The sequence below is a fragment of the Mesoplodon bidens genome (assembly GCF_964165515.1).
Source record: "Mesoplodon bidens genome assembly, chromosome: 1".
Taxonomy (NCBI): Eukaryota; Metazoa; Chordata; class Mammalia; order Artiodactyla; family Ziphiidae; genus Mesoplodon; species Mesoplodon bidens.
In genome coordinates, this window is record NC_138176.1 from 220,325,569 (window position 1) to 220,347,439 (window position 21,871).

At 39.0% G+C, this 21,871-nt stretch overlaps 2 protein-coding genes across 6 annotated transcripts in view; one reads left to right on the top strand and one right to left on the bottom strand.

Moving 5' to 3' along the window:
• Positions 1 to 21,871, bottom strand: part of ANAPC10 (anaphase promoting complex subunit 10) — a 225,149-nt gene that overhangs the window by 198,294 nt on the left and 4,984 nt on the right. For 2 of the 4 annotated variants that reach the window (XM_081232972.1, XM_081232971.1), the window contains exons 1-3: positions 21,255 to 21,338; positions 19,484 to 19,610; positions 7,008 to 7,098 (exon numbers count right to left, since the gene is read on the bottom strand). In XM_081232972.1, the coding sequence (XP_081089098.1) occupies positions 7,008 to 7,098; positions 19,484 to 19,598 (206 nt within the window). In that variant the 5' untranslated portion in view covers positions 19,599 to 19,610; positions 21,255 to 21,338. Of the gene's footprint in view, positions 1 to 7,007; positions 7,099 to 19,483; positions 19,611 to 21,254; positions 21,352 to 21,871 lie in introns of those variants that run through there. The other 2 variants (XM_081232973.1, XM_081232970.1) reach the window with 2 other exon arrangements.
• The window catches only part of ABCE1 (ATP binding cassette subfamily E member 1), a 30,422-nt gene continuing 30,005 nt past the window's right edge, over positions 21,455 to 21,871 (top strand). For both annotated transcript variants that reach the window (XM_081232956.1, XM_081232957.1), the window contains exon 1: positions 21,455 to 21,597. The gene's annotated coding sequence lies outside the window, so the exon portion shown is untranslated. The remainder of the gene's footprint in view (positions 21,598 to 21,871) is intronic.

The following is a 21,871-nucleotide window of genomic DNA, read 5'->3' on the forward strand; positions in this document are numbered from 1 at the left end:
GCATTTCTAGTTCTGTGAGCAGTGGGTCACAGTGGGAACAGCCTAAAATGGCAGCCCTAGTTTACCGGCAACTTCTTAACTTAGTCCAATTTTTAAATTCTTCCTTTCCACTAAGCCCATTTTCAGTCCCACCACCCTACCCCATTCCTTGCTCCTGTTTTTCCTTCCTTTTAAGAGCAAACAGAGCCTGCCAGTCAAAAGTCCTGAAGTCCTATACATCTTGGACCCTTCTAAGCCTTCAGGCCTCTATGCCTTCTGGGAGGTGAAATGGGAATAGCTAGAACATGAGATTAGACCAGACATTTGGTTTTAATATTTAAATGCCGGGATCATGTTTTCTGGAAGATGCTTAGTTAAGTATCCACTACCCCCTTTCTTCCTTGCTAACAGAACTCTATTTGCCTTGTGTTGGCAGTGTGTTCAGTCCCAGGCTTTGGCTCATAATTGTGATGGTAATGCTCACCTCCTTTGCAGCTAGTTGTGGTCATTTTCCCAATTCTGACCAATGAGATGATAGGAAATCTGTTATAGTGGGATGTTGTGGGAAAATGTTTGCTTTTCTCATAAAAGAATAGTCATGTGGGCATTGACCCTTCCTTCTTCTACCCTGCATTGAATATGAATGTGCCAGGAGGAAGAGCATCTGTGTGACACTGAGGAAAAGTCAAGGATGAGCAGAGATGCCATAGAATCTGTCCCAGCAGGTATCTCCCTCAAGCTTCTTATTAAAAAAAAAAAAAAAAAAAAAAACTGATTCAATAAAATAGATAATCAACAAGGATCTACTGTATAACACAGGGAACTCTACTCAATATTCTGTAATAACCTATATGGGAAAAGAATCTGAAAAAGAATGGATTATATATATTTATAACTGTGTCACTTAGCTGTACACCTGAAACTAACACAACATTGTAAATCAACTATACCCCAATATAAAATAAAAAATAAATTAAAAAAATAAAAAATAAAAAAATCCGCTGACAACTGAGGCATAAAAAAACTATATTTTTCTGGGGGGAGAAATGTCTCAATGAACATGGGAGAAAAATTGGTAATTAAAGAGAAAATCTGTGCTACGGCAAAAAAAAAAACTGATTCAAGAATAGAAAATCAATTAAAGAAATAAGACGTTGTATGTTTAATTAAAAAACCCAACAACTTCACACAAAGAAAACTCTGGGAACAGAGAGCTTCAATGGTGAATTTTATCAAATATCTAAGCACGAAATAATAGTGATTCTACATGAATCCTTTTAGACTAAAAAAAACAATAGAAAAGATGAATGAAACTAAAAACTGGTTCTTTGAAAAGATAAACAAAATTGATAAACCTTTAGCCAGACTCATCAAGAAAAAAAGGGAGAGGGCCCAAATCAATAAAATCAGAAATGAAAAAGGAAAAGTTACAAGTGACACCACAAAATACAAAGAATCATAAGAGACTACTACTACAAGCAACTATACACCAATAAAATGGACAACCTAGAAGAAAAGAACAAATTCTTAGAAAGGTACAATCTCCCAAGACTGAACCAAGAAGAAATAGAAAATATGAACAGACCAATTATCAGTACTGAAATTGAATCAGTAATTTAAAAACTCCCAACAAGCAAAAGTCTAGGACCAGATGGCTGCACAGGTGAATGCTACCAAACATCTGGAGAAGAGTTAACACTTACCTTTCTGAAACTATTCCAAAAAATTGCAGAGGGAGGAATACTTCCAAACTCATTCTATGAGGACACCATCACTCTGATACCAAAACTGGACAAAGATACCACGATAAAGGAAAAGTACAGGCCAATATCACTGATGAACATAGATGCAAAACTCCTCAACAAAATACTAGTAAAGAGAATCCAACAATACATTAAAAGGATCATACACCATGATCAAGTGGGATTTATCTCAGGGATGCAAGGAGTTTTCAATATCCACAAATTAATGTAATATACCACATCAACAAATTGAACAATAAAAACCATATGATCATCTTAATAGATGCAAAAAAGCTTTTGATAAAATTCAACAACCATTTATGATAAAAACTCTTCAGAAAGTGGGCATAGAGGGAACATACCTCAATGTAATAAAGGCCATATATGATAAACCCACAGCTAACATCATACTCAATGGTAAAAAGCTAAAAGCTTTTAAGATCAGGAACAAGACAAGGATGCCCACTCTCACCATCTTTATTCAAAGTAGTTTTGGAAGTCCTAGCCACAGCAATCAGAGAAGAAAAAGAAATAAAAGGAAAACAAATTGGAAAAGAAGAAGTAAAATTGTCACTGTTTGCAGATGACATGATGCTATATACAGAAAATCCCAAAGACACTACCAGAAAACTACTAGGGCTAATCAATGAATTCAGTAAAGTTGCTGGATACCAAATTAATACACAGAAATCTCTTGCATTCCTATACACTAACAATGAAAGATCAGAAAGAGAAATTAAGGAAACAATTCCATTTACCATTGCATTAAAAAGAATAAAATACCTAGGAATAAACCTACCTAAGGAGGCAAAAGACCTATACTCCAAAAACTATAAGATGCTAATGAAAGAAACTGAAGACAACACAAACAGATGGAAAGATATCTTGGATTATAAGAATCAATATTGTTAAAATTACCATACTACCCAAGGCAATTTACAGATTCAGTGCAATCCCTATCAAATTACCAATGGCATTTTTTTACAAAACTAGAACAAAAAATTTTAAAACTTGCATGGAAGCACAAAAGACCCCGAATAGACAAAACAATCTTGAGAAAGAAGAATGGAGCTGGAGGAATCACACTCTCTGACTTCAGACTATACTACAAAGCTACAGTCATCAAAATAGTATGGTACTGGCACAAAAATAGACATATAGATCAATGGAACAGAACAGAAAGCCCAGAAATAAACCCATGCACTTATGGTCAATTAATCTGCGACAAAGGAGGCAAGAATATACAATGGAGAAAAGATAAGTGGTGCTGGGAAAACTGGACAGTTACATGTAAAAGAATGAAACTGGACTATTCTCTAACACCATATACAAAAATAAACTCAAAATGGATTAAAGACTTAAATGTAAGACCAGATACTGTACAACTCCTAGAGGAAAACATAGGCAGAATACTCTTTTTTTTTGCAGTACGTGGGCCTCTCACTGTTGTGGCCTCTCCCGTTGCAGAGCACAGGCTCCGGACGCTCAGGCTCAACGGCCACGGCTCACAGGCCCAGCTGCTCCGCGGCATGTGGGATCTTCCCAGACCAGGGCACGAACCCATGTCCCCTGCATCGGCAGGCAGACTCTCAACCACTGCACCACCAGGGAAGCCCAGGCAGAACACTCTTTGACATACATCGCAGCAAGATTTTTTTGGATCCATCTCCTCAAGTAATGGAAATAAAAACAAAAATAAACAAAAGGGACCTAATTAAACTTAAAAGCTTTTGCACAGCAAAGGAAACCATGTACAAAATGAAAAGACAACCTACAGACTGGGAGAAAACATTTGCAAATGATGCTACCAACAAGGGATTAACTTCCAAAATACAAACAGTTCATATGGCTTAATAACAAAAAGAAAAACCCAATCAAAAAATGAGCATAAGACCTAAACAGATATTTCTCCAAAGAAGACACACAGATGCCCAACAGGCACATGAAAAGATCCTCAATATCGCTCATTATTAGAGAAACGCAAATCAAAACTACAATAAGGTATCACGTTATACCAGTTGGAATGGCCATCATAGAAAAATCTACAAATAATAAATGCTGGAGAGGGTGTGTAGAAAAAGGAACACTCCTACATGGTTGGTGGGAATGTAAATTGGTGCTGCCACTATGGAGAACAGTACAGAGGTTCCTTAAAAAGCTAAAAATTAGAGTTACCAAATGATCCAGCAATCCCACTTCTGGGCATATATCTGGAGAAAAGTGTAATTCAAAAAGATACATTCTTCCCAATGTTCACTACAGCACTATTTACAATAGCCAAGACATGGAAGCCACCTAAATATCTAAAGACAGATGAATGGATAAAGAAGATGTGGTATATATACACAATGGAAAATTAGTCAGCCATAAAGAAGAATGAAATATGCCATTTGCAGCAACATGGATAGACCCAGAGATTATTATATTAAGGGAAGTAAGTCAGACAAAGATCATATGATATTACTTATATGTGGAATCTTAAAAATGATATAAATGAACTTATTTACAAAACAAATGGACTTACCGACATAGAAAACAAACTTATGGTTACCAGAGGGGATAGTGGGGTGGGGGGAGGGGAGGGCAGATATATTAGGAGTTTGGGATTAACATATATACACTACTATGTATAAAATAGATAAACAAGGGCCTACAGTATAGCACAGAGTATATTCAATGTCTTGTAATAACCTATAATGGAAAAGAATCTGAAAAAGAATATATATATATATATATATATGTAAAACCGAATCACTTTGCTGTACACCTGAAGCTAACACAACATTGTAAATTAACTATACTTCAATTTTTTTAAAATGGTTAAAAAAAAAGAAAAAGAAAAATAGACGCAGAAACACTTCCCAACTCATTTTATCAGGCCAATATTATCCAGTAACAAAATCAGACTAAGATATTACAATAAATGAAAATGATAAACTAATATCCCTCAAGAATATAAACATAAAAATTTTCAACAAAATATTAGTAACTCAAAACCAGTAACTTATAAAAAAAGGATTTAAAAACTAAACAAGGCGGGCTTCCCTGGTGGCGCAGTGGTTGAGAATCTGCCTGCCAATGCAGGGGACACGGGTTCGAGCCCTGGTCTGGGAAGATCCCACATGCCGCGGAGCAAGTAGGCCCGTGAGCCACAACTACTGAGCCTGCGCGTCTGGAGCCTGTGCTCCGCAACAAGAGAGGCCGCGATGGTGAGAGGCCCGCGCACCGTGATGAAGAGTGGCCCCCGCTTGCCACAACTAGAGAAAGCCCTCACACAGAAACGAAGACCCAACACAGCCCTAAATAAATAAATAAATAAATAAATTAAAAAAAAAAAAAAAAAAACTAAACAAGGATATATGACAACAAAGGCATAAAAAATAGACAAAATGAGTTCATCAAAATTAAGCACTTTTATAAAAAGGCAATCCACAGAATGGGAGAAAATATTTGGAAATCATATATCTGATAAGGGACTTATACCCAAAATACATAAAGGACTCCTAAAAATCAACGAAAAACCAAAACACCCAATTCAAAAATAGGCAAAGGACTTAGCCATTTCTCCAAAAAAGATATCAAATGGCCAATAAGCACATGAAAAGAGGCTCAACATCACTAATCATTAGAGAAATGCAAATCAAAACCATGAGATACCACTTCACACCCATTACAATGGCTATTATCAAAAAATAGAAAACAAGTGTTGGTATGGATGTGCAAAAATCAGAACTCTTGTATATTGCTGTTCAGGATGTAAAATGGTGCAGCTGCTGTGGAAAACAGTATGGTGGTATTTCAAAAAATTAAACATAGAATCACCATTTGATCCAGCAATTCTACTTCTGCATATATGTGCAAAAGAACTGAAAGCCAGGACTCAAATAGATATCTGTCCATCATGTTCATAGCAGCATTAGTCACGATAGCCATAAGATGGAAACAATCCAAATGTCCATTGATAATAAACAAAATGTGCTAAATACATACAACGGAATATTATTCAGAAGGAATGAAATTCTGATATATGCTACAACATGGCTGGACCATGAAAACATTATGTTAAGTTAAGCTAGAGACAAAAGGACAAATATTTTATGATTCAACTTAAATGAGATACCTAGAGCAAGTTACAAGAGATTTATCTAAATCTCTGCTTCTAAGACTACAAAATAAAGATAAAAATAGCTGTAAAGGTTAAATGAAATAAATAGGGAAGGCATTTAGCAAAATATCTGGTATTTGAGGTCTTTAAAAAATATTAGCTGTTATCTTCATTTCTGGTGTATACATATTTAATACCCTAGGACAGGAATTGGCATACTACAGCCAACTGGCTGAAACCTGCCTACCACCTACATTTGTAAGATAAAGTTTAATTAGAACAGCTAAATTCAGTCATTATGCATTGCCTACAGCTGCTTTCATGCTATAATGACATTAATGAGTAGCTGCAACACAGACCAGCTAGCACACAAGGCCTAAAATATTTGCTACTGGGCTTTTTCATAAGAAATGTGCTGGTCTGTATCCTAGGACAATAAAAACAAACTAGAAATACAATGCTACAGAATGTTAAAATAGATGGTGTAAATGGAGCAAGATAAGCAAGTTCACTGGTTTCCATCTGTCAATAAATTCAAAGCAAACGACAAACATATGGCGGTTTTCCATTTCCCCCAAAAGTAAGCATTTCAAAACTGAAAGTGTCCTTAGAGGTAATAAGTTAGAATAAATTTTTTATCATCACTCCTGGTGTACTTAACACAATGCATTAAGGCATTGCATTGGGTCATAAGCAAAGCATACTTTTCTAAAATAAATCATATTGAAAAGTATATATGAGAAATATCTACATAAAAGGAACTGTGTAAAGTACCACAAAGAATTCATAAAGGAAACAACAAGGTCCTACCGTATAGCATAGAGAACTATATTCAATATCCTATGAACCATAATGGAAAGGAATATTTAAAAAAAAGAATTATATATATGTATAACTGAATCACTTTGCTGTCCAACAGAAATTAACATAACATTTTAAATCAAGTACACTTCAATAAAAAAATGTAGATTAAATAAAAAAAGAATTCATAAAGGATAAGACAATAAACTTAAAACACTTATAATCTAGTTGAGTCGAAAAGTAATCTCTAAGGCTTATAAAAAGCAGAGTTAAGTGCACTTCAATATAATTTCTATATTTCTTTAAATTTTATGTAAATAAAATCAATTTCTTTGTCTACTTATAACCTATACAAATTGAAAAATTCAAAAATGTATTACCTGAATTGGATGTTCACTAAATGAGGCTGGGAGCCATCTGACTGCCAATAAGTTTCTAGATTGTCATCTCGTAACTGATCCACTCCAAATCCTGAAAACACCACGAGTGACAATAAATTCTCATGATAAAGAAAGAGCCATATATTCAAAATACAAAATTACCACATATATTTGTCCAGAAAGTTTGATAAAGAGGATAGTGAGTACTGTGAAATTTAAATTAACCAAAACTCTTCAATCCTCTTAACCAGACCTCACTTCTCAGAAGCATAAAAAATTAATAAACAGAAATCTCAATTAAATAGATTTGGGAGACCAGAAGGGGAAGTTCTCATACCCTGTGACCATAACAGAGCCCAAGAAGAAGAAGAAAGTCTCCTTTCTTGGCAAGGACTCAGCCAATGAAAAGCCACGGCCTCTCTGTTTACTATAGCCCTCCCAGCTTCCTTTTCCTCTCTGTAAAAGCGTGCTACTTCTCTTCAGCGTGGAAACTTGCACTTGGCTTGCCATGGTTGCAGACTCTGAATTGCAATTCTCTGCTGATCCTAAGTAAACCCATCTTTGCTGGAGAAATATCTGGCAGACTATTTATTTCAGATCAACATGTTGGTGGCCTCTACGGGGACCAGAAAAGACCCCCAATGGTTCCAAGGCTGGTAAGCAAACAGGTGCAGTACCCACCATTGAACCCACTGGTCACTCACTGCTTTCTCGCTGACCCTGGAGTTTGAAAGTAAGTCTTTCTCTTGGATCTCAGCACACGCCCTCTTTGCATTTGAAGCTCTCCAGGCTTTATTCGGGATCTATTTTAAGGTTTCATCTTTTTGGTTAAGGCTTTGTTTTGTATGTGAGTACTCATTTGGCAGGTCAGTCTAATTTTGAGATCAGACTGTTTCAACCAAATCTGACTGAAAACACCTTTGGCCCATTCATTCGGGAACACGGGCTGTTTCTCTGAAACTGTTCCAGTTTTCTTCATCCTACTCCTTTGGAAGGGGCTGTCCTGTGGAAATTGGCTGTAAAAGTCTTTGGCCCGGCTCCTTCTAAAACCAAGCTGTCTTCTTCGAACTGGCTGGGATTAGCCTGCAAGCTGTTTGAATTGAGCAGTTTGTGCTGTAAGCTGTTTGGAAATTGTTCTTTTACTCCAGAGAAAAACTTCTGAGAAATGGGATGCTAGTTATCTAAACACTTTGAGGGTACCCACCCCCTAGGAGGACTCCAGATGATTTTGTTTAAAAGCCAAGGTCCTTCCTCAGACACATTTCTAACTAAATGGACCAACTTGACCAAAGGCAATTTAGAAGAGAAATGGCTATTACAAAGAACTTTTGAAATCCCTAACTTAATTTCCTTAGAACTGAATTGGACTACAATAGCTCAAAAATTTCCAGAACTGAGTGTAATGCTTCTTTTGATTGGTATTTTGAAGCTTCTCAACATTACCAGGGGTCTAAAATTGCCTCTCTGCAAAATAAAATTTTAAGATTAACTGAGGCGAACAAATGATTAAAGAAAGATACAATGGCTTCTGGAGCCTCAGGCTCTATCTTCCTTGGCTGTCTTAGGCGCCACCTCAGGCATCGTCTTCTCTCCCTCCCTCAGCTGCTGGGGGCCAGACTCCACCTCTGGTGCCATCTTCCTCCTTCCCTTCTGTGCTGCCTACACCTCCTCTATTACTTCAATTCCCCCATACTAATTCTCTCACCAACCCTCCCCTTTTCTCTTAAACTTTCCCAACTCCCTTTTCCTCTGAACTTGTCAGAACCTGCCCCTTTAATATTAAGCCTTCTAAGGATCCAGAGGCTAGACCCTTAATTTCTTATTTTCCTGGACCAAAACTGAACTGCAAGCCATATTCAAAATTTTCCCAGAGTAACTAAAGATCCTCACATATTTGCTGAGGAATTTAATACAGTCATTAAAACTTATCAACCTGGTTTCTCTGACTCCTATCAATTAGTTCATAGCTTTTTGGTGACGGCCAGGCCCAGCAACTGAAAACTGCTACTTGGAAAAATCCTGAACGTTCTCTAGAATTACAACTGGGAGACCAGTCCACCAACTTATATCATATGACCAGGCTTGAACAATCGCTAGGCAGCTTCATCGAGCAATTCCTGAGGCTTTTCCAAAGTCTGTTGATTGGAACATAATTCAGACTTGCAGACAAAAGTCTGATGAACCTGTTTATGATTATTACAATCAACTTCTAATTGTTTTTGAAGAAAATTCTGGTCTTCCTTCAGATATTGATTCCACCCAGGTCGTTTTTAACTATGTTTATTAATGGGCTGAACTGGGACCTTTCCCATCTAATAAAAAGGACCAGGATGGAATGGGAAACTATGTTCACTCCAGATTTAGTTAATCTGGTAAACCAGTTCTCTTGCATTTTAGATGAGTCACCTCAAAGGAAGACTGCCTAAATTCTTAATTTTCAATTCCAGCAAATGAAGACTCCTAAACAGAACCAAAACCCTCCTAGTTTCTACTATTATTGCGAAGAGTCAGGACATTGGAAAAAACACTGTTACAAATTTAAGCGTTTCAGGTGCCTTCAGCCCTCTAACCAGCCTCTCCAACGTCCTCCCAATTCTCAATGACAGGGCTCTGAGGAACTATACGGCTCTTCCCAAGGCTCTCAGTCAGTTGGGAGAAACATTTCTCCAGACTGGGAAGGAATCTCTTCCAGTCCTGACACTGGAGCCACACTCTACACCCCACTACTATAAAACAGCCCCTGCCTCAGAGAACTAAAACAATTCAAATAGTGGGAATCTCTAATGATCCTCAAGAGGTTCCTGTCTCTGAACTCATTCCCTTTTGTTTAGGCCCTTTGAGAGTTAGAAACTTTTTTTTTCCCCTCAGTTCCTCCACCCCTATTCATTTATTAGGTCGAAACTTCTTAGAGAATTATCATGCCGGAATTTCTCCCAAAAGGGGAAAATAATTTTAGAAACTGACGGTAGTCATCAGAATAAACAACCAGGTGAACTAAATGACCCTCTGACATCTTTTATTTGTTCCATCTTTGATGGTAGTAGAGCAGATTCCAGAAACACTGATCATTTGTCCCTATTATCAACTACCACCCTCCTTATGGGCAAAATCTCCAACTGACGTTAACAAAATTCACAGCACACCTCCCATCAAGATTCAAACAGACCCCTCAAAACCTCTTCCCGGAATTAATCAATACCTTATATGTAAGAAAGTCTTTCAAGCCATAAAGCCCATAATATAAGATTACAAGGCTCAAGGCCTCATTATCCCTTTTACTAGTCCCTGTAACGCTCCCATTTTACTGGTGAGAAAACCTAAGGGTGGACCTACCAGCAATAAACAACATTGTTATTTATCCCTGGACACCCTGTTGTTCCTAACCCTCATATGTTACTAATGCCCATTGCTACCATGAGTAAATTCTTAACTGTAATTGATTTATGCAGTGCATTCTTTAGTATTCCAGTTGAAGCCCACACGCCTTCACTTGGAAAGAAATACAATTCACCTAGATAGTAATGCCACAGGGTTTTACTGAGTCCTTCTGTTTTCCCACAAATGCTAAAAGCTGACCTGGACGATATAAAATTCCCTAGGGGTTCTACTTTGTGGCAATATATGTTCTCCTTCTAGAGCTTCCTCACTGGAAAGCAGCATCCACCTGCTAAAGATTTCAGCCTTAATGGGACGTAAGATTGCCAAAGAAAAATTGCAGTTGGCCCAAATTCAGGTTTGATATTTTGGGCATCTGATATCAGAACAAGGGCTACACCTACATCCCAATAGATTTCATGGTGTCCTAAGTTTCCCCAAACCCTTAAGTGCCAACTGCAAGGTTTTCTCAGGCTAGTTGGTTATTGCTGAAATTGGACTCCAAATTTCTCTTTCATGGCCAAAGCCTCTATATGTTTTACTTAATGATAACAGCCCTGACCCAATTTTATGAGAAGAACAGGAGGACATAGCCATCAAGGCCTTATGGGAGAGTTTGATAAACCCACCTGCCTTTGGGCATCCCAATTATCAGATTCCCTTTTTGCTTTTTGTATATGAAAAGGGGAAGAGAATGCCCTTGAGTTACCCAAAAACATGGGGCCCACCATTGACCCATAGGGTATTATAGCCAGCAACTGGACCTTGTGACATAGGGATGCCCCCCTTGCCTTAGAACCAGTACAGCCACTGCCCTTTTAGTTAATGTCACCAAGAAAATCACTGTGGAATCCCCTTTAACCACTTTTGTACCTCATGAAGTAGAAGCTCTCCTGAATTCTCATCACACTCAACATTTCTCAGTCAGCTGCCTTACCTCCTATGAAAGCCTTTGTTAAATGTTCTTCACACAACTCTTTTACACTGTAAAAGCCTGAATCCACCTACTCTTTGCTCCTCAGCAAATTTACCTGGAATCCTATATCATCCAGCCATTCCAGATAACGGAAAACTATCCGGTATTGTTTTTCCTGATTAAAATCATAATAATTTATACTAAGTAAAAAAATAAAGTGTGGGTGTTTCAAAAAATTTAAGCAAAACAGATTTAATTTATATTTTATTTTTGGACTAAGTAGTATATTCATTTTAGATCAAATTCACAAGGTACAAAAAAGAACATGGTGAAGTCTCTCTCCCCCCAGCATCTAGTTGCCTTCTCCAAATATAATCCAAGTTATCAGTATCTTACATACCCTTGCACAGATGTAAGCAAATATATATATATATATATATTATTTTTTCCTCTCTACACAAGTGATGGCATATTATACATACTTCTACATTTGCACTTTCTTTTCATTTAACATATCTGAAAGATTAACCCATATCAATAAATTAATAATAATAGCAAACACTGATATCACATTTAATATGTGCCATGCACATTTCTAAGCATTTTATATATATTAAATCATGAAATATTTATTAACTCATATAATAACTCAGTTAACCTAAACATCTTTTAAAAATTCTGTATCAGATCATCTCACTCCCCTGCTTAACACCTCTAGTGATTTCTCTTTGTACTTAAAATCCAAATTCTTTTCCAAGGCCTACCAGAGTTCACATAATCTGACCCATGTCTAATTATATCTCCAAGGTCATCTTCTACCACTTTACCTCCTTACAACTCTCCAGCCACACTAGCCTTCTTTCTGAGCTTCAAACATGCCAAACTAGTTAGCTTAGAGCCTTTGAACTAGGTGTTCCCTGTGTCAGGAAACTTCTCTGAAATCTTTGCATAGTGGATTCTTCTTAACATTTACATGTCAGCGCAAATTTCACTTCCCACGAGAGGCCCTCCTTGATCTATTTGTTATATTGCTGTTTTATTTTCTCCAAAGCACATGTTGCTATTCAACTCAGAAATTCTTTAACTCAATGATCATAACTGTCAGTTACAGCATGAAAAAAAAAATAAAAATTTAGTCAGGTTTTTTTTTTTTAAGAAAAATAGAACTTACACCACCCAATTATGCCTCTCAAAATTAACTCATAAAGGCAATGTCTTGGTAGAAGATACGGATCAAGTGGAAAGCATGTTCTAGATATTCACAAAATACAGCTTCATCAAATCCCTTATTTTTGTTGGCTTATAAAGTATCACATATAGAGTCAAACATAGAAAATGTACCTATTTCCCCCTAATCTTCTTTCCCAACATGGTATGAATTTGATGCTTATGAAATTAAATGATTCAATTATTACAATAAGACTCTGTTATAATGCCAGCAACCACACAAATCTGACCTTTAGTTTTTCCAGTCTCTTGGGCAGAGATTGACAATTGTGCTGAACTGTGGGATTGTTTTCTGATGTGTATTCAATTAAGCTGAATCTACTAAATACATTCCAACTTTAATCTGAGTGAAATATTGAACCACTATTTCCAAAGATAAAATAATAATTTTGCAAAGCCATCCACCACCAACCATACTGTAGCAGTGAGGTACATCTGTATCTCCCAAAGACTGATACTAACATTTTGAAAGTTTATTAAAATTCTCCCTTATATCAGTGCTCACCTGAATTACTGCATATCTCCTAACTCATTTCCTTACCTCTAATCTTGCCTCACTTCAGTCCATCCTTCACAATTCTCAAATGTGAACAAACACTGTTTCATTCTGCTACTTTAAATTGCTCAATGGCTCATACTCTCTGGACAATAAAGTATGAACTTTTTTCTTCTAATTTTATATTTTTGGCCATGCTGCGCAGCTTGCGGGATCTCAGTTCCCCGACCAGGGACTGAACCCAGGCCACAGCAGTGAAAGCCCAGAATCCTATCCATTAGGCCACCAGGGAACTCCCAGGTATGAACTGTTTAATAAAGCCCCCTATGATCAGGCCTCTTCCTAACTAGCTAGTTTCACCTATGCCACTTCCTTCTGTTCTAGTCTTACTGACTACTCACAATTCTTTGAAAGAACCATGTTTTGCTAAGCTATACACCTTTGCACATACTGTTCCTCTTGCCTTTATGTCCTTCCCCAGTGAAATTCTACCTTGCCCCATCATGCCAGATACGCATCATCTCCATGAAGACTTCCCTGATCCTCTGAAGCAGCGTCAATCAGTTTCTCCTTTGGCCCACTACTGCACTGAGCCCATGCTTAGAGGGAAGCAGTATGACCTAGTGAAAGCCTGACTGCCTTGAGTCCCAGCATTCCCACTTATTAGGTGATATTTGCCAAACTGCTTAATCTGTCTGTACTACAGTTTCCTCATTTGGAAAATGATAAAAAATAACAGTAAATACTTCACATGACTTTTGGAGACTTTACTGAGACAGTTATTTTATACATGCAAAGTACTTACAACAGAACCTCGTTTAGTAAGCACGAAATAAAAGTTATAAATTATTACATTGTATAATAATGACTAATTTAAAGATATAATTCCTCCATTAAATCGTGAACTCCTTGACAACAAGGTCTGTGTGTCTTTTTTATTTTTTAATCTCTAACAGTGTTACAGATTTCAGCAACTGTCTGCTGACTTGAACTGAAAAATATCTGACCATAAAGAAGTAAGGTTAAGTAAAGGTTAAACAACTTTCTCATGCTGTTTCGCATTAATAAAGACTATTCAGTCACTCATAACATGCAAAATGATAATCATATAATTATATTTCACTGATGAACACAAAGCTGAAAATCACAGAAGTAAAATATATGACAGCACAATGATGAATTTCATGACTTTCATACCCAACACATTTTTAAGTGATTCCCACCATTCTTCTGGTAGTGTCAACCATTGTTCTCTTTTGCACCTCCAAGATGTCAGAGCAGTGGGGCATCTTCAGGGGACCAGTGACTTCTATGTGTTGTCCTCTGCCAAGCCCCACAGCATAAAAGAATGTGAACTGGCACTGATTCTTACCCTGTTACTGACATCAGTATGGCACCAGTTGAATTATGCTACTCAGTAAAGCAATAGAAGATACTCAATTTGAGCAAATTCACAGAAATATTTGGTGCTATAAAGAATATTAGAGGGCTTCCCTGGTGGCACAGTGGTTAGGAATCCAGCTACCAATGCAGTGGACACAGTCTCAAGCCCTGGTCCAGGAGGATCCCACATGCCGCGGAGAAACTAAGCCCATGCGCCACAATTACTAAGCCTGCGCTCTAGAGCCCGTGTGCCACAACTACTAAGCCCGCGTGCCACAACTACTGAAGCCTGTGCACCTAGAGTCTGTGCTCCGCAACAAGAGAAGCCACCGCAAGGAGAAGCCCACACACCGCAAGGAGGAGTAACCCCCACTCGCCACAACTAGAGAAAGCCTGCGTGCAGCAACGAAGACACAACACAGCCAAAAATTTAAAAAAAAATTTTAAATTAAAAAATAATAAAAAAAAGAATATTAGAAACTTCTGAAGCAGTCTAGTATACATGAAGCTAGAAAAAGGCACCATCCTCACTCAAGCAACAAGAAAAGGCTAGATAAACTACAAACTCATAATTTTTCTTGAAAACATGGGTGCTTAAAATCACGCAGCAACCAAATATCCTGAAATCCAAGAAGGGTCAGCTCCCAGGTTAGGAGAGAAAGGATGGGCAGCCTGTCCCAACTGTGGTAGAGCATGGAAGGAAGGATCAGCGACCAGATAAACATAGAAGAAGAAATCAGGTAGAATTTCAACAAATTGCTAAAGGCTAAGCATGGGCTATCATAAAAGTATAGCAGCCCTGGGAGTCGCAAACACAAGGTGAACTCAGTCTGACTCTCAGACTCTTTTCTAAGGGCCTCACTGTACACATTAGAGGACATTTTTGGGGGAAAGCAAGAGATTGGAAAGCCTACGTCAGTGGTACATGCCTGGAGGAGGGGACTGACTGCCACTGCAGGAAAAGCAAAAACCCCAACCGCACAGACCCATCCTTGCTGGGAGAAAAGTAAAAGAAAAAATTCTCTACACTTGGGGAAGAAGCAGAAAACACTCCTTCCTCTGGGGACGGGGCAGAAAACTCTCTCCTAGGAAAGTCCAGAGTTTCACTATCATAGGTAGGAGGGACCAGAATGCTGAGAAAGTCCCAACGTGGAGGTCAGACATGCAAGGGCTGTCTAGGATTGAAGCTAGAGCAGGAAAACAGAGAAGAAGTCCTGCCTCTGATCCCCTGCACTGAGTTACAACCATCGCATTTTACTGCTGGAGGCCTGGCAAGAGGATGGAGAGAGACACCCTCTGAAGCACAGGGATACAGAGATAACTAAAAATGATCGTGGAGGAGGAACACTAAGAAAACTCCTCTGGCACACAGCCCCGCCATAAGTACTGGGCATCTTTAGAGGAATTTGAAGCCTGTGATATTGAAAGTAACCAAAATAAAACAAACAAACAAACTCAAACCCAGCTCAATTCCTAACTAACTCAACCCCCACTATAAAAGGCTGACAGAGGAAAACAGGTATCCATTTCAAAGTATAAATACCATTTTTCTCAGTATCTACTAATCTATATGTGATGTTTGGCATTCAGTAAACATTTATGACACACAAACAAGCAAGAGAAACAAATATTATCAAAAGATAAAGCAATCACTAGAAATAGATTCAGAGATGAACCAGATGTTGAAACTCATAAATGGGGACTTTAAATAGCTATGATTAATATGTTAAAGAATCTAGGGGAAAAGGTAGATGAAATGCAGGAAAAGACAGGGAATTTCAACATAGGAGAAAACTCCTTTAAGATTCAAATGAAAAAGCCATAATAAAAAACACCATATCAGAGATGAAAGATTCCTTAGACAGAATCATTAGTAGACTCAATAATGCCAAAGAAAGAAGTCATAGACTTGAAGCCAGGCCAATTAAAAAACCCCAAAGCAAAACACAAAGAGAAAAAAAAAAAAGAAAAAACAAAAAATAGAGCACCTAAAAGCAAGGGGATAAATACCAAATGGTCTAGCAAATTAAATGGTCTAGCATATGTATAACTGGATTCCCAGAAGGATGAGGATGGGGCAAAAGAAATACTTGAAGAAATAATGGCCATGAATTTTCATAAAGTAATGCAAGACATTAAACCAGAAGATCCAAGAATCTCAGTGGATCTCAAGCAGGATTAAACACACACACACGCATACACATGGACACATAATGTTTATATTGCTGAAAATTAACGATAAAATCTTAAAGCCAGCCAGGAAAAAAGCCACATTAACTACAGCAGACTTTTCTTCAGAAACTATGCAAGCCAGAAGATACAGAATGACATTTTTACAGTAGTAAAAGGAGAAACCTGCTAACCTAGAATTTCATGCAGGGAACATATATCACGGTAATAAAAGCAAAATGAAAATTTTTTCAACCAAACAGTGCTAGCAGACTTGCACTACAAAAAATGTAAAGAAAGTTCTTCAGGCAGGAGGAATATGATACCAGACAGAAACCTGGATCTATTCAAAGAAATAAAAAGCTCCCCAAATTGAAAAAGTTAAGGTAAGCATAAAGTTTGTTTTTTAATCACTCCAAAATATAACTGACCTTTTAAAACAAAAATAGCAACAATATATTCTGGGGGTTTAAAATATGCAAAAATAAAATACATAACAAAAATGGCATAAAGCATGGGCATAAATTGGAAGTCTACTGAAGGATTTGTATACCATATCTATAGTAGTATAATATTACTTGAAGGTAAACTGTGACAATTAAAGATGTACAGTGTAATCCTTAGGGCAATCCCTCAAAAATTTCAAAAAGGATGTATAACTAATGAGTCAATAGTGGAGATAAAACAGAATCATAAAAAATACTGAATTTATCCAAAATCAGGTTAAAAAAAGAGGGAATAAATGGACAAAACCCCCCAAATTCCAAGGTAGTAGTTTTAAATCTAATTACATCAGTAGGTACATTAGGTGTAAATGGTCTAAACACTCTCAATTATAAGATAAAGAATGTCAGACTGGATTTTAAAAAGCAAGACCCAATAATATGCTCTCTATAAGAAATCCACTTCAAATAAAAAGATATATACAGTTTAAAAGTAAAAGGAAGAACTTCTAGTTTCCGATGTGACATGTAAAGAGCTTGGACAATGTCACTCTCATTCTCACAACAACAACAAAAATGCTGAACTAACTGAAAACCAATAATTTTTCTTAGGTCCCAAAGAGGTCACAGGGCAAATCACCACCCAAAAAACCGAAGAGAACAGAAAACAGAGAATCACATCTTACCAGGGGCAGAAACCACCACTAGAGTTAGCAACTGGTAGGAAAACTTAAAGAGTAATTGAGTAATTGTTAATTCACTAATTGCTAGAAACTGAGTACAGACTACCTTGAGAGATTAAAAGCTCCTGGAAGCCCAGCCTTAGAGAGGACTCCACATTTTCATGAATTTTACCTCTAGGAGCCCCACCAGGTTCTCTTCAGGGTAAAGATCAGAAAAAATTAGGAGGGGGCAGAAGACGGACTACAAAGGGACATGAGGAAATTTCGTTGAAGGATAGAAATATTCTATATTTGTGATGTGTTTGTTAAAATTCACAGAACTATGGGACTTCCCTGGCAGTTCGGTGGTTAAGACTCCGTACTTCTACTGCAGGGGGCTTGGGTTCGATCCCTGGTCAGGGAACTAAGATCCCACATGCCACGTGGTGCAGCCAAAATAATAAATAAATTAACTCTTTTTTTTTTTTTGCGGTACACGGGCCTCTCACTGCTGTGGCCTCTCCCGTTGTGGAGCACAGGCTCCGGACGCGCAGGCTCAGCGGCCATGGCTCACGGGCCCAGCCGCTCTGCGGCATGTTGGATCTTCCCGGACCGGGGCACGAACCCGTGTCCCCTGCATTGGCAGGCAGACTCTCAACCACTGCACCACCAGGGAAGCCCTAATTAATTAATTTTTAAAAATTAAAAACAAAAAAATTCATAGAACTATAAACACAAAAAGGGTGAGTTTTTCTGTATATCCCCAGCGACTCATAAAAAGAGAGAGAAAAGAATCTTAAGGGGAAACAGAAGCGGCTTGAGTGGGAAGACACTACAGGAGACAACGTGTAAATAGTAGAAGTTTCTGAGGGAAAAGTGACTACAAAATCAATAACATTATCATTAACGTTCCTCAAGCTAGAAAACTTTCTCTGAGCTTGATTCTACAGATTGAAAATACCCATCAAATTATAGGTTAGACAGATGAGAAAAGGTACACATGTATCCTGGCACATCCTGGCAAAAGTCTTGAAGTCTAAGAATAAACAGAAAAAGCTTAAATGCTGCCAGAAAGAAAGAACAAGTTACTTAGAAAGTAAGAGAGACGGGCATAGCCTTCTTAGTTGCAACATGACACAAAAGAAAATGGTAAAACAGGATCCACAAATTTTTGAGAGAAAGGGACTGCCACCCAAGAGTTCTATCCCAACCAAGAGTAAAATAAAGTTATTTGGGGATATGTAATCACTCAAAAAATGTATCAACCATTTATCCTATCCAGAGAAATAGCAAAAAAAAGAAAATGCTAACCAAATAACTGAATGATACCAGAGAGAGGGTAAAAAGAGAATTTATGAGGGACTTTCCTGGTGGTCCAGTGGGTAAGACTCCACAGTCCCAGTGCAGGGGGCCCAGGTTCGATCCCTGGTCAGGGAACTAGATGCTACACGCATGCTTAACTAAGAGTCCACATATTGCAACTAAGGCTGCATGCCACAACTAAAGATCCCGAGTGCCACAGCAACTCTGCCACTGTACTGCAACTAAGACCCGGCGCAGCCTAAATAAATAAATAAATATTTTTTAGGAAAAGAGAGGGAGAGACCTTATGAGACATGTGCAGTTAAACTGAAGCAGATAGTAGTAAAGCAATTGAGAAGATACATAACAAATGAAAATCCAGTTAGATTTATTTTAGAATTATAATAAAGCATCTTAACAGAAAGAATATTAAAGTTAGTCCAGTGCACAAGACAACTTTCAGCAGTTATTATGAACAGCATTTTTGTTTTGTTTTGTTTTACCTGGTTTGCAAGATGAGAGTGACCAAACAGCTTGTGACCCAATTTCCCGTACTGTTCCAGTCCTTTCCAACTGCTTAGGGTCAGCACCAGGAGGTGTCTTGTTTGGTGTGGTCATTTTAAAAATATTCTATGTAGAAAAAAAAAGAATATCCACATTATACCCAGACCTGAGCATCTTTCTACAAAACGTAAAAGTAAAAATTTAATAGCCAAATCGATCACTAATATACCCTGGATATTAATCATCTACTTCTCGAAAGCAGTTGACATAATCAATGTAATTAAAAACTCTTGGGAATTCAGTTTTTGTTTCTAAAATATAACATATTATAACTTACAAGTTGTGCAAAGCAGCAAACTATAGTAGTCAAAGAGCACAGGATCAGGGTGTCAACTTCAGCCTCGCCTTTAACTAGCCTAGACTTTCGGCAGGTCTGGGCTTTATTTCCTTTCCTGTCAAATGAATTGATTTGATCTATACTCCTAAAATGCTATGCAGTTGTATACCTCTATGAGTAAAAATTCCAATCCAAATGAAGTTTTTCCCTAGAAAAGTCAGACTGAAATACTCTTATTCCAGGAATATGTAAATATTGGTCTACATTTTAAATAATTCGTTAAGTGATGCAGAGAAAAATCACATCTTCTCATTAGTTGTCAAAAGCTCCATTTAGGGGCTTCCCTGGTGGCGCAGTGGTTCAGAGTCCGCCTGCCGATGCAGGGGACACGGGTTCGTGCCCCGGCCCGGGAAGATCCCACATGCCGCGGAGCGGCTGGGCCCGTGAGCCATGGCCGCTGAGCCTGCGCGTCTGGAGCCTGTGCTCCGCAACGGGAGAGGCCACAACACTGAGAGGCCCGCGTATCGCAAAAAAAAAAAAAAAGCTCCATTTATATGTGCTCTTACCATAGTACATAAAGTCAGAAAAATGCCTTTAAGGTCTAGAAGTGAATAACTGGCCTATTCTAAACCACAAGTTTACTTCATCTTTCACATCTTATGTTAATCTTGGTAGGCATATCCAAACGTGGAAAAAAAAATAGTGGATTGTGAACAACATGTAAAACTGCTTCGGTAGTGCAAAGTTACAGCTATTGAACATCGTTATACGTAAATGCTGTTATAAACCTGTGCCAAAAGGTCTGTATACCATCTCCTTGACACCTCCTGTCAGATCTCAGTTGTTCCCCAATCTTCACACAAGCAGTTGATACTCTTTAAATAATAGTAGACACTGGACTGCAAACTTTGGAAAGGCCTGAGGTTTAAACGCTCCATTAGCAATTTACTGAATGAATAAATGGATGAATGAATAGCTTCAATCGTAAAGTATTTGCCACCTGCAAGTTAAGTAAGGTCTGGGATGAGACGATTAAACCTGTGGCCACATTGCCAAATGTCCAAAAATGTCAAATTGTCCCCAAAAAATGGCCCATCTCTATTACTGGAGCAGAATTCAACCGCCGAACTTGGTACTGGACGCCACCAAGTGGATAAAACACGGAACTCGGAGCAGAACGGGTTCGTGGCCGCACCGTTCAGGAGCTGAGGCCAAGGAGAGAACGCCACCACGAGCAGTGTCTGGACCAGACTCTGTGGGTTATGCTTGACACCTCTGCCCGAAGTGCGAGAATAGGCAGCGGCTAAGGATCCATTCCTGACCCACCAGCTTTGAGGAAATCGGGAGCGTAAAAGGAGATTGGCATTGGGGAAGAGAACCCGTCTGCTTAAGCTAGAACCATTCGCCACTTCGGGGAAAGCCCACGCACTTACAGCTCGCAGACCCGGCTTGCCGCCACTCAGGTTTTCAGGAACCGCTGCAGTTCCGCGCCACTCCCACTCAGCTTCCCAGGCCCGCCTCGCTTCCCCAACAACGTCAATTGGGGTCGCAGCACAATGACGTCAGCCCCGCCGTCTCGCCCTCCCTCCCTCCAGGGCTCCACCCAGCGCGCCCTGTCGCGCACGCGCACTACGTCCCTGTGGCATGCGTGAGGCGGCGGCTGGGCACCGCCATTTTGGCCGGTGGCCGTAGGAGCACGTTGTGTGGCTGAGAAGTGCAAGCAGGAACTGATTTGGCTTCTGCGTTCCCCTCCGCAAGGGGAATCTGTTTCTCCAGGTACGTGAATAGCCTGGAAGGGTTTGGCCTTTAGCTGTAGTCTGCCACCGTCTACACACCGTAGGGACATTCTCCCAGAGCCTTTGGTTAGGCCTCAGGTGGCGGCGGTGGAGACGGTAGCGGCGCGTGGCAGCCGGCTTGGGCGAGACAGCTGGAACCGCCGGAGCGCGGGCGCCGCCGAGAGCTGGGGACGCCTCGCGCTTCCCTCCAGCTGACTCGGCTCTCTGCCGCTGCGGCCCGCCACCCCCGCCAGGGGACACGAAGATGGCCTTAG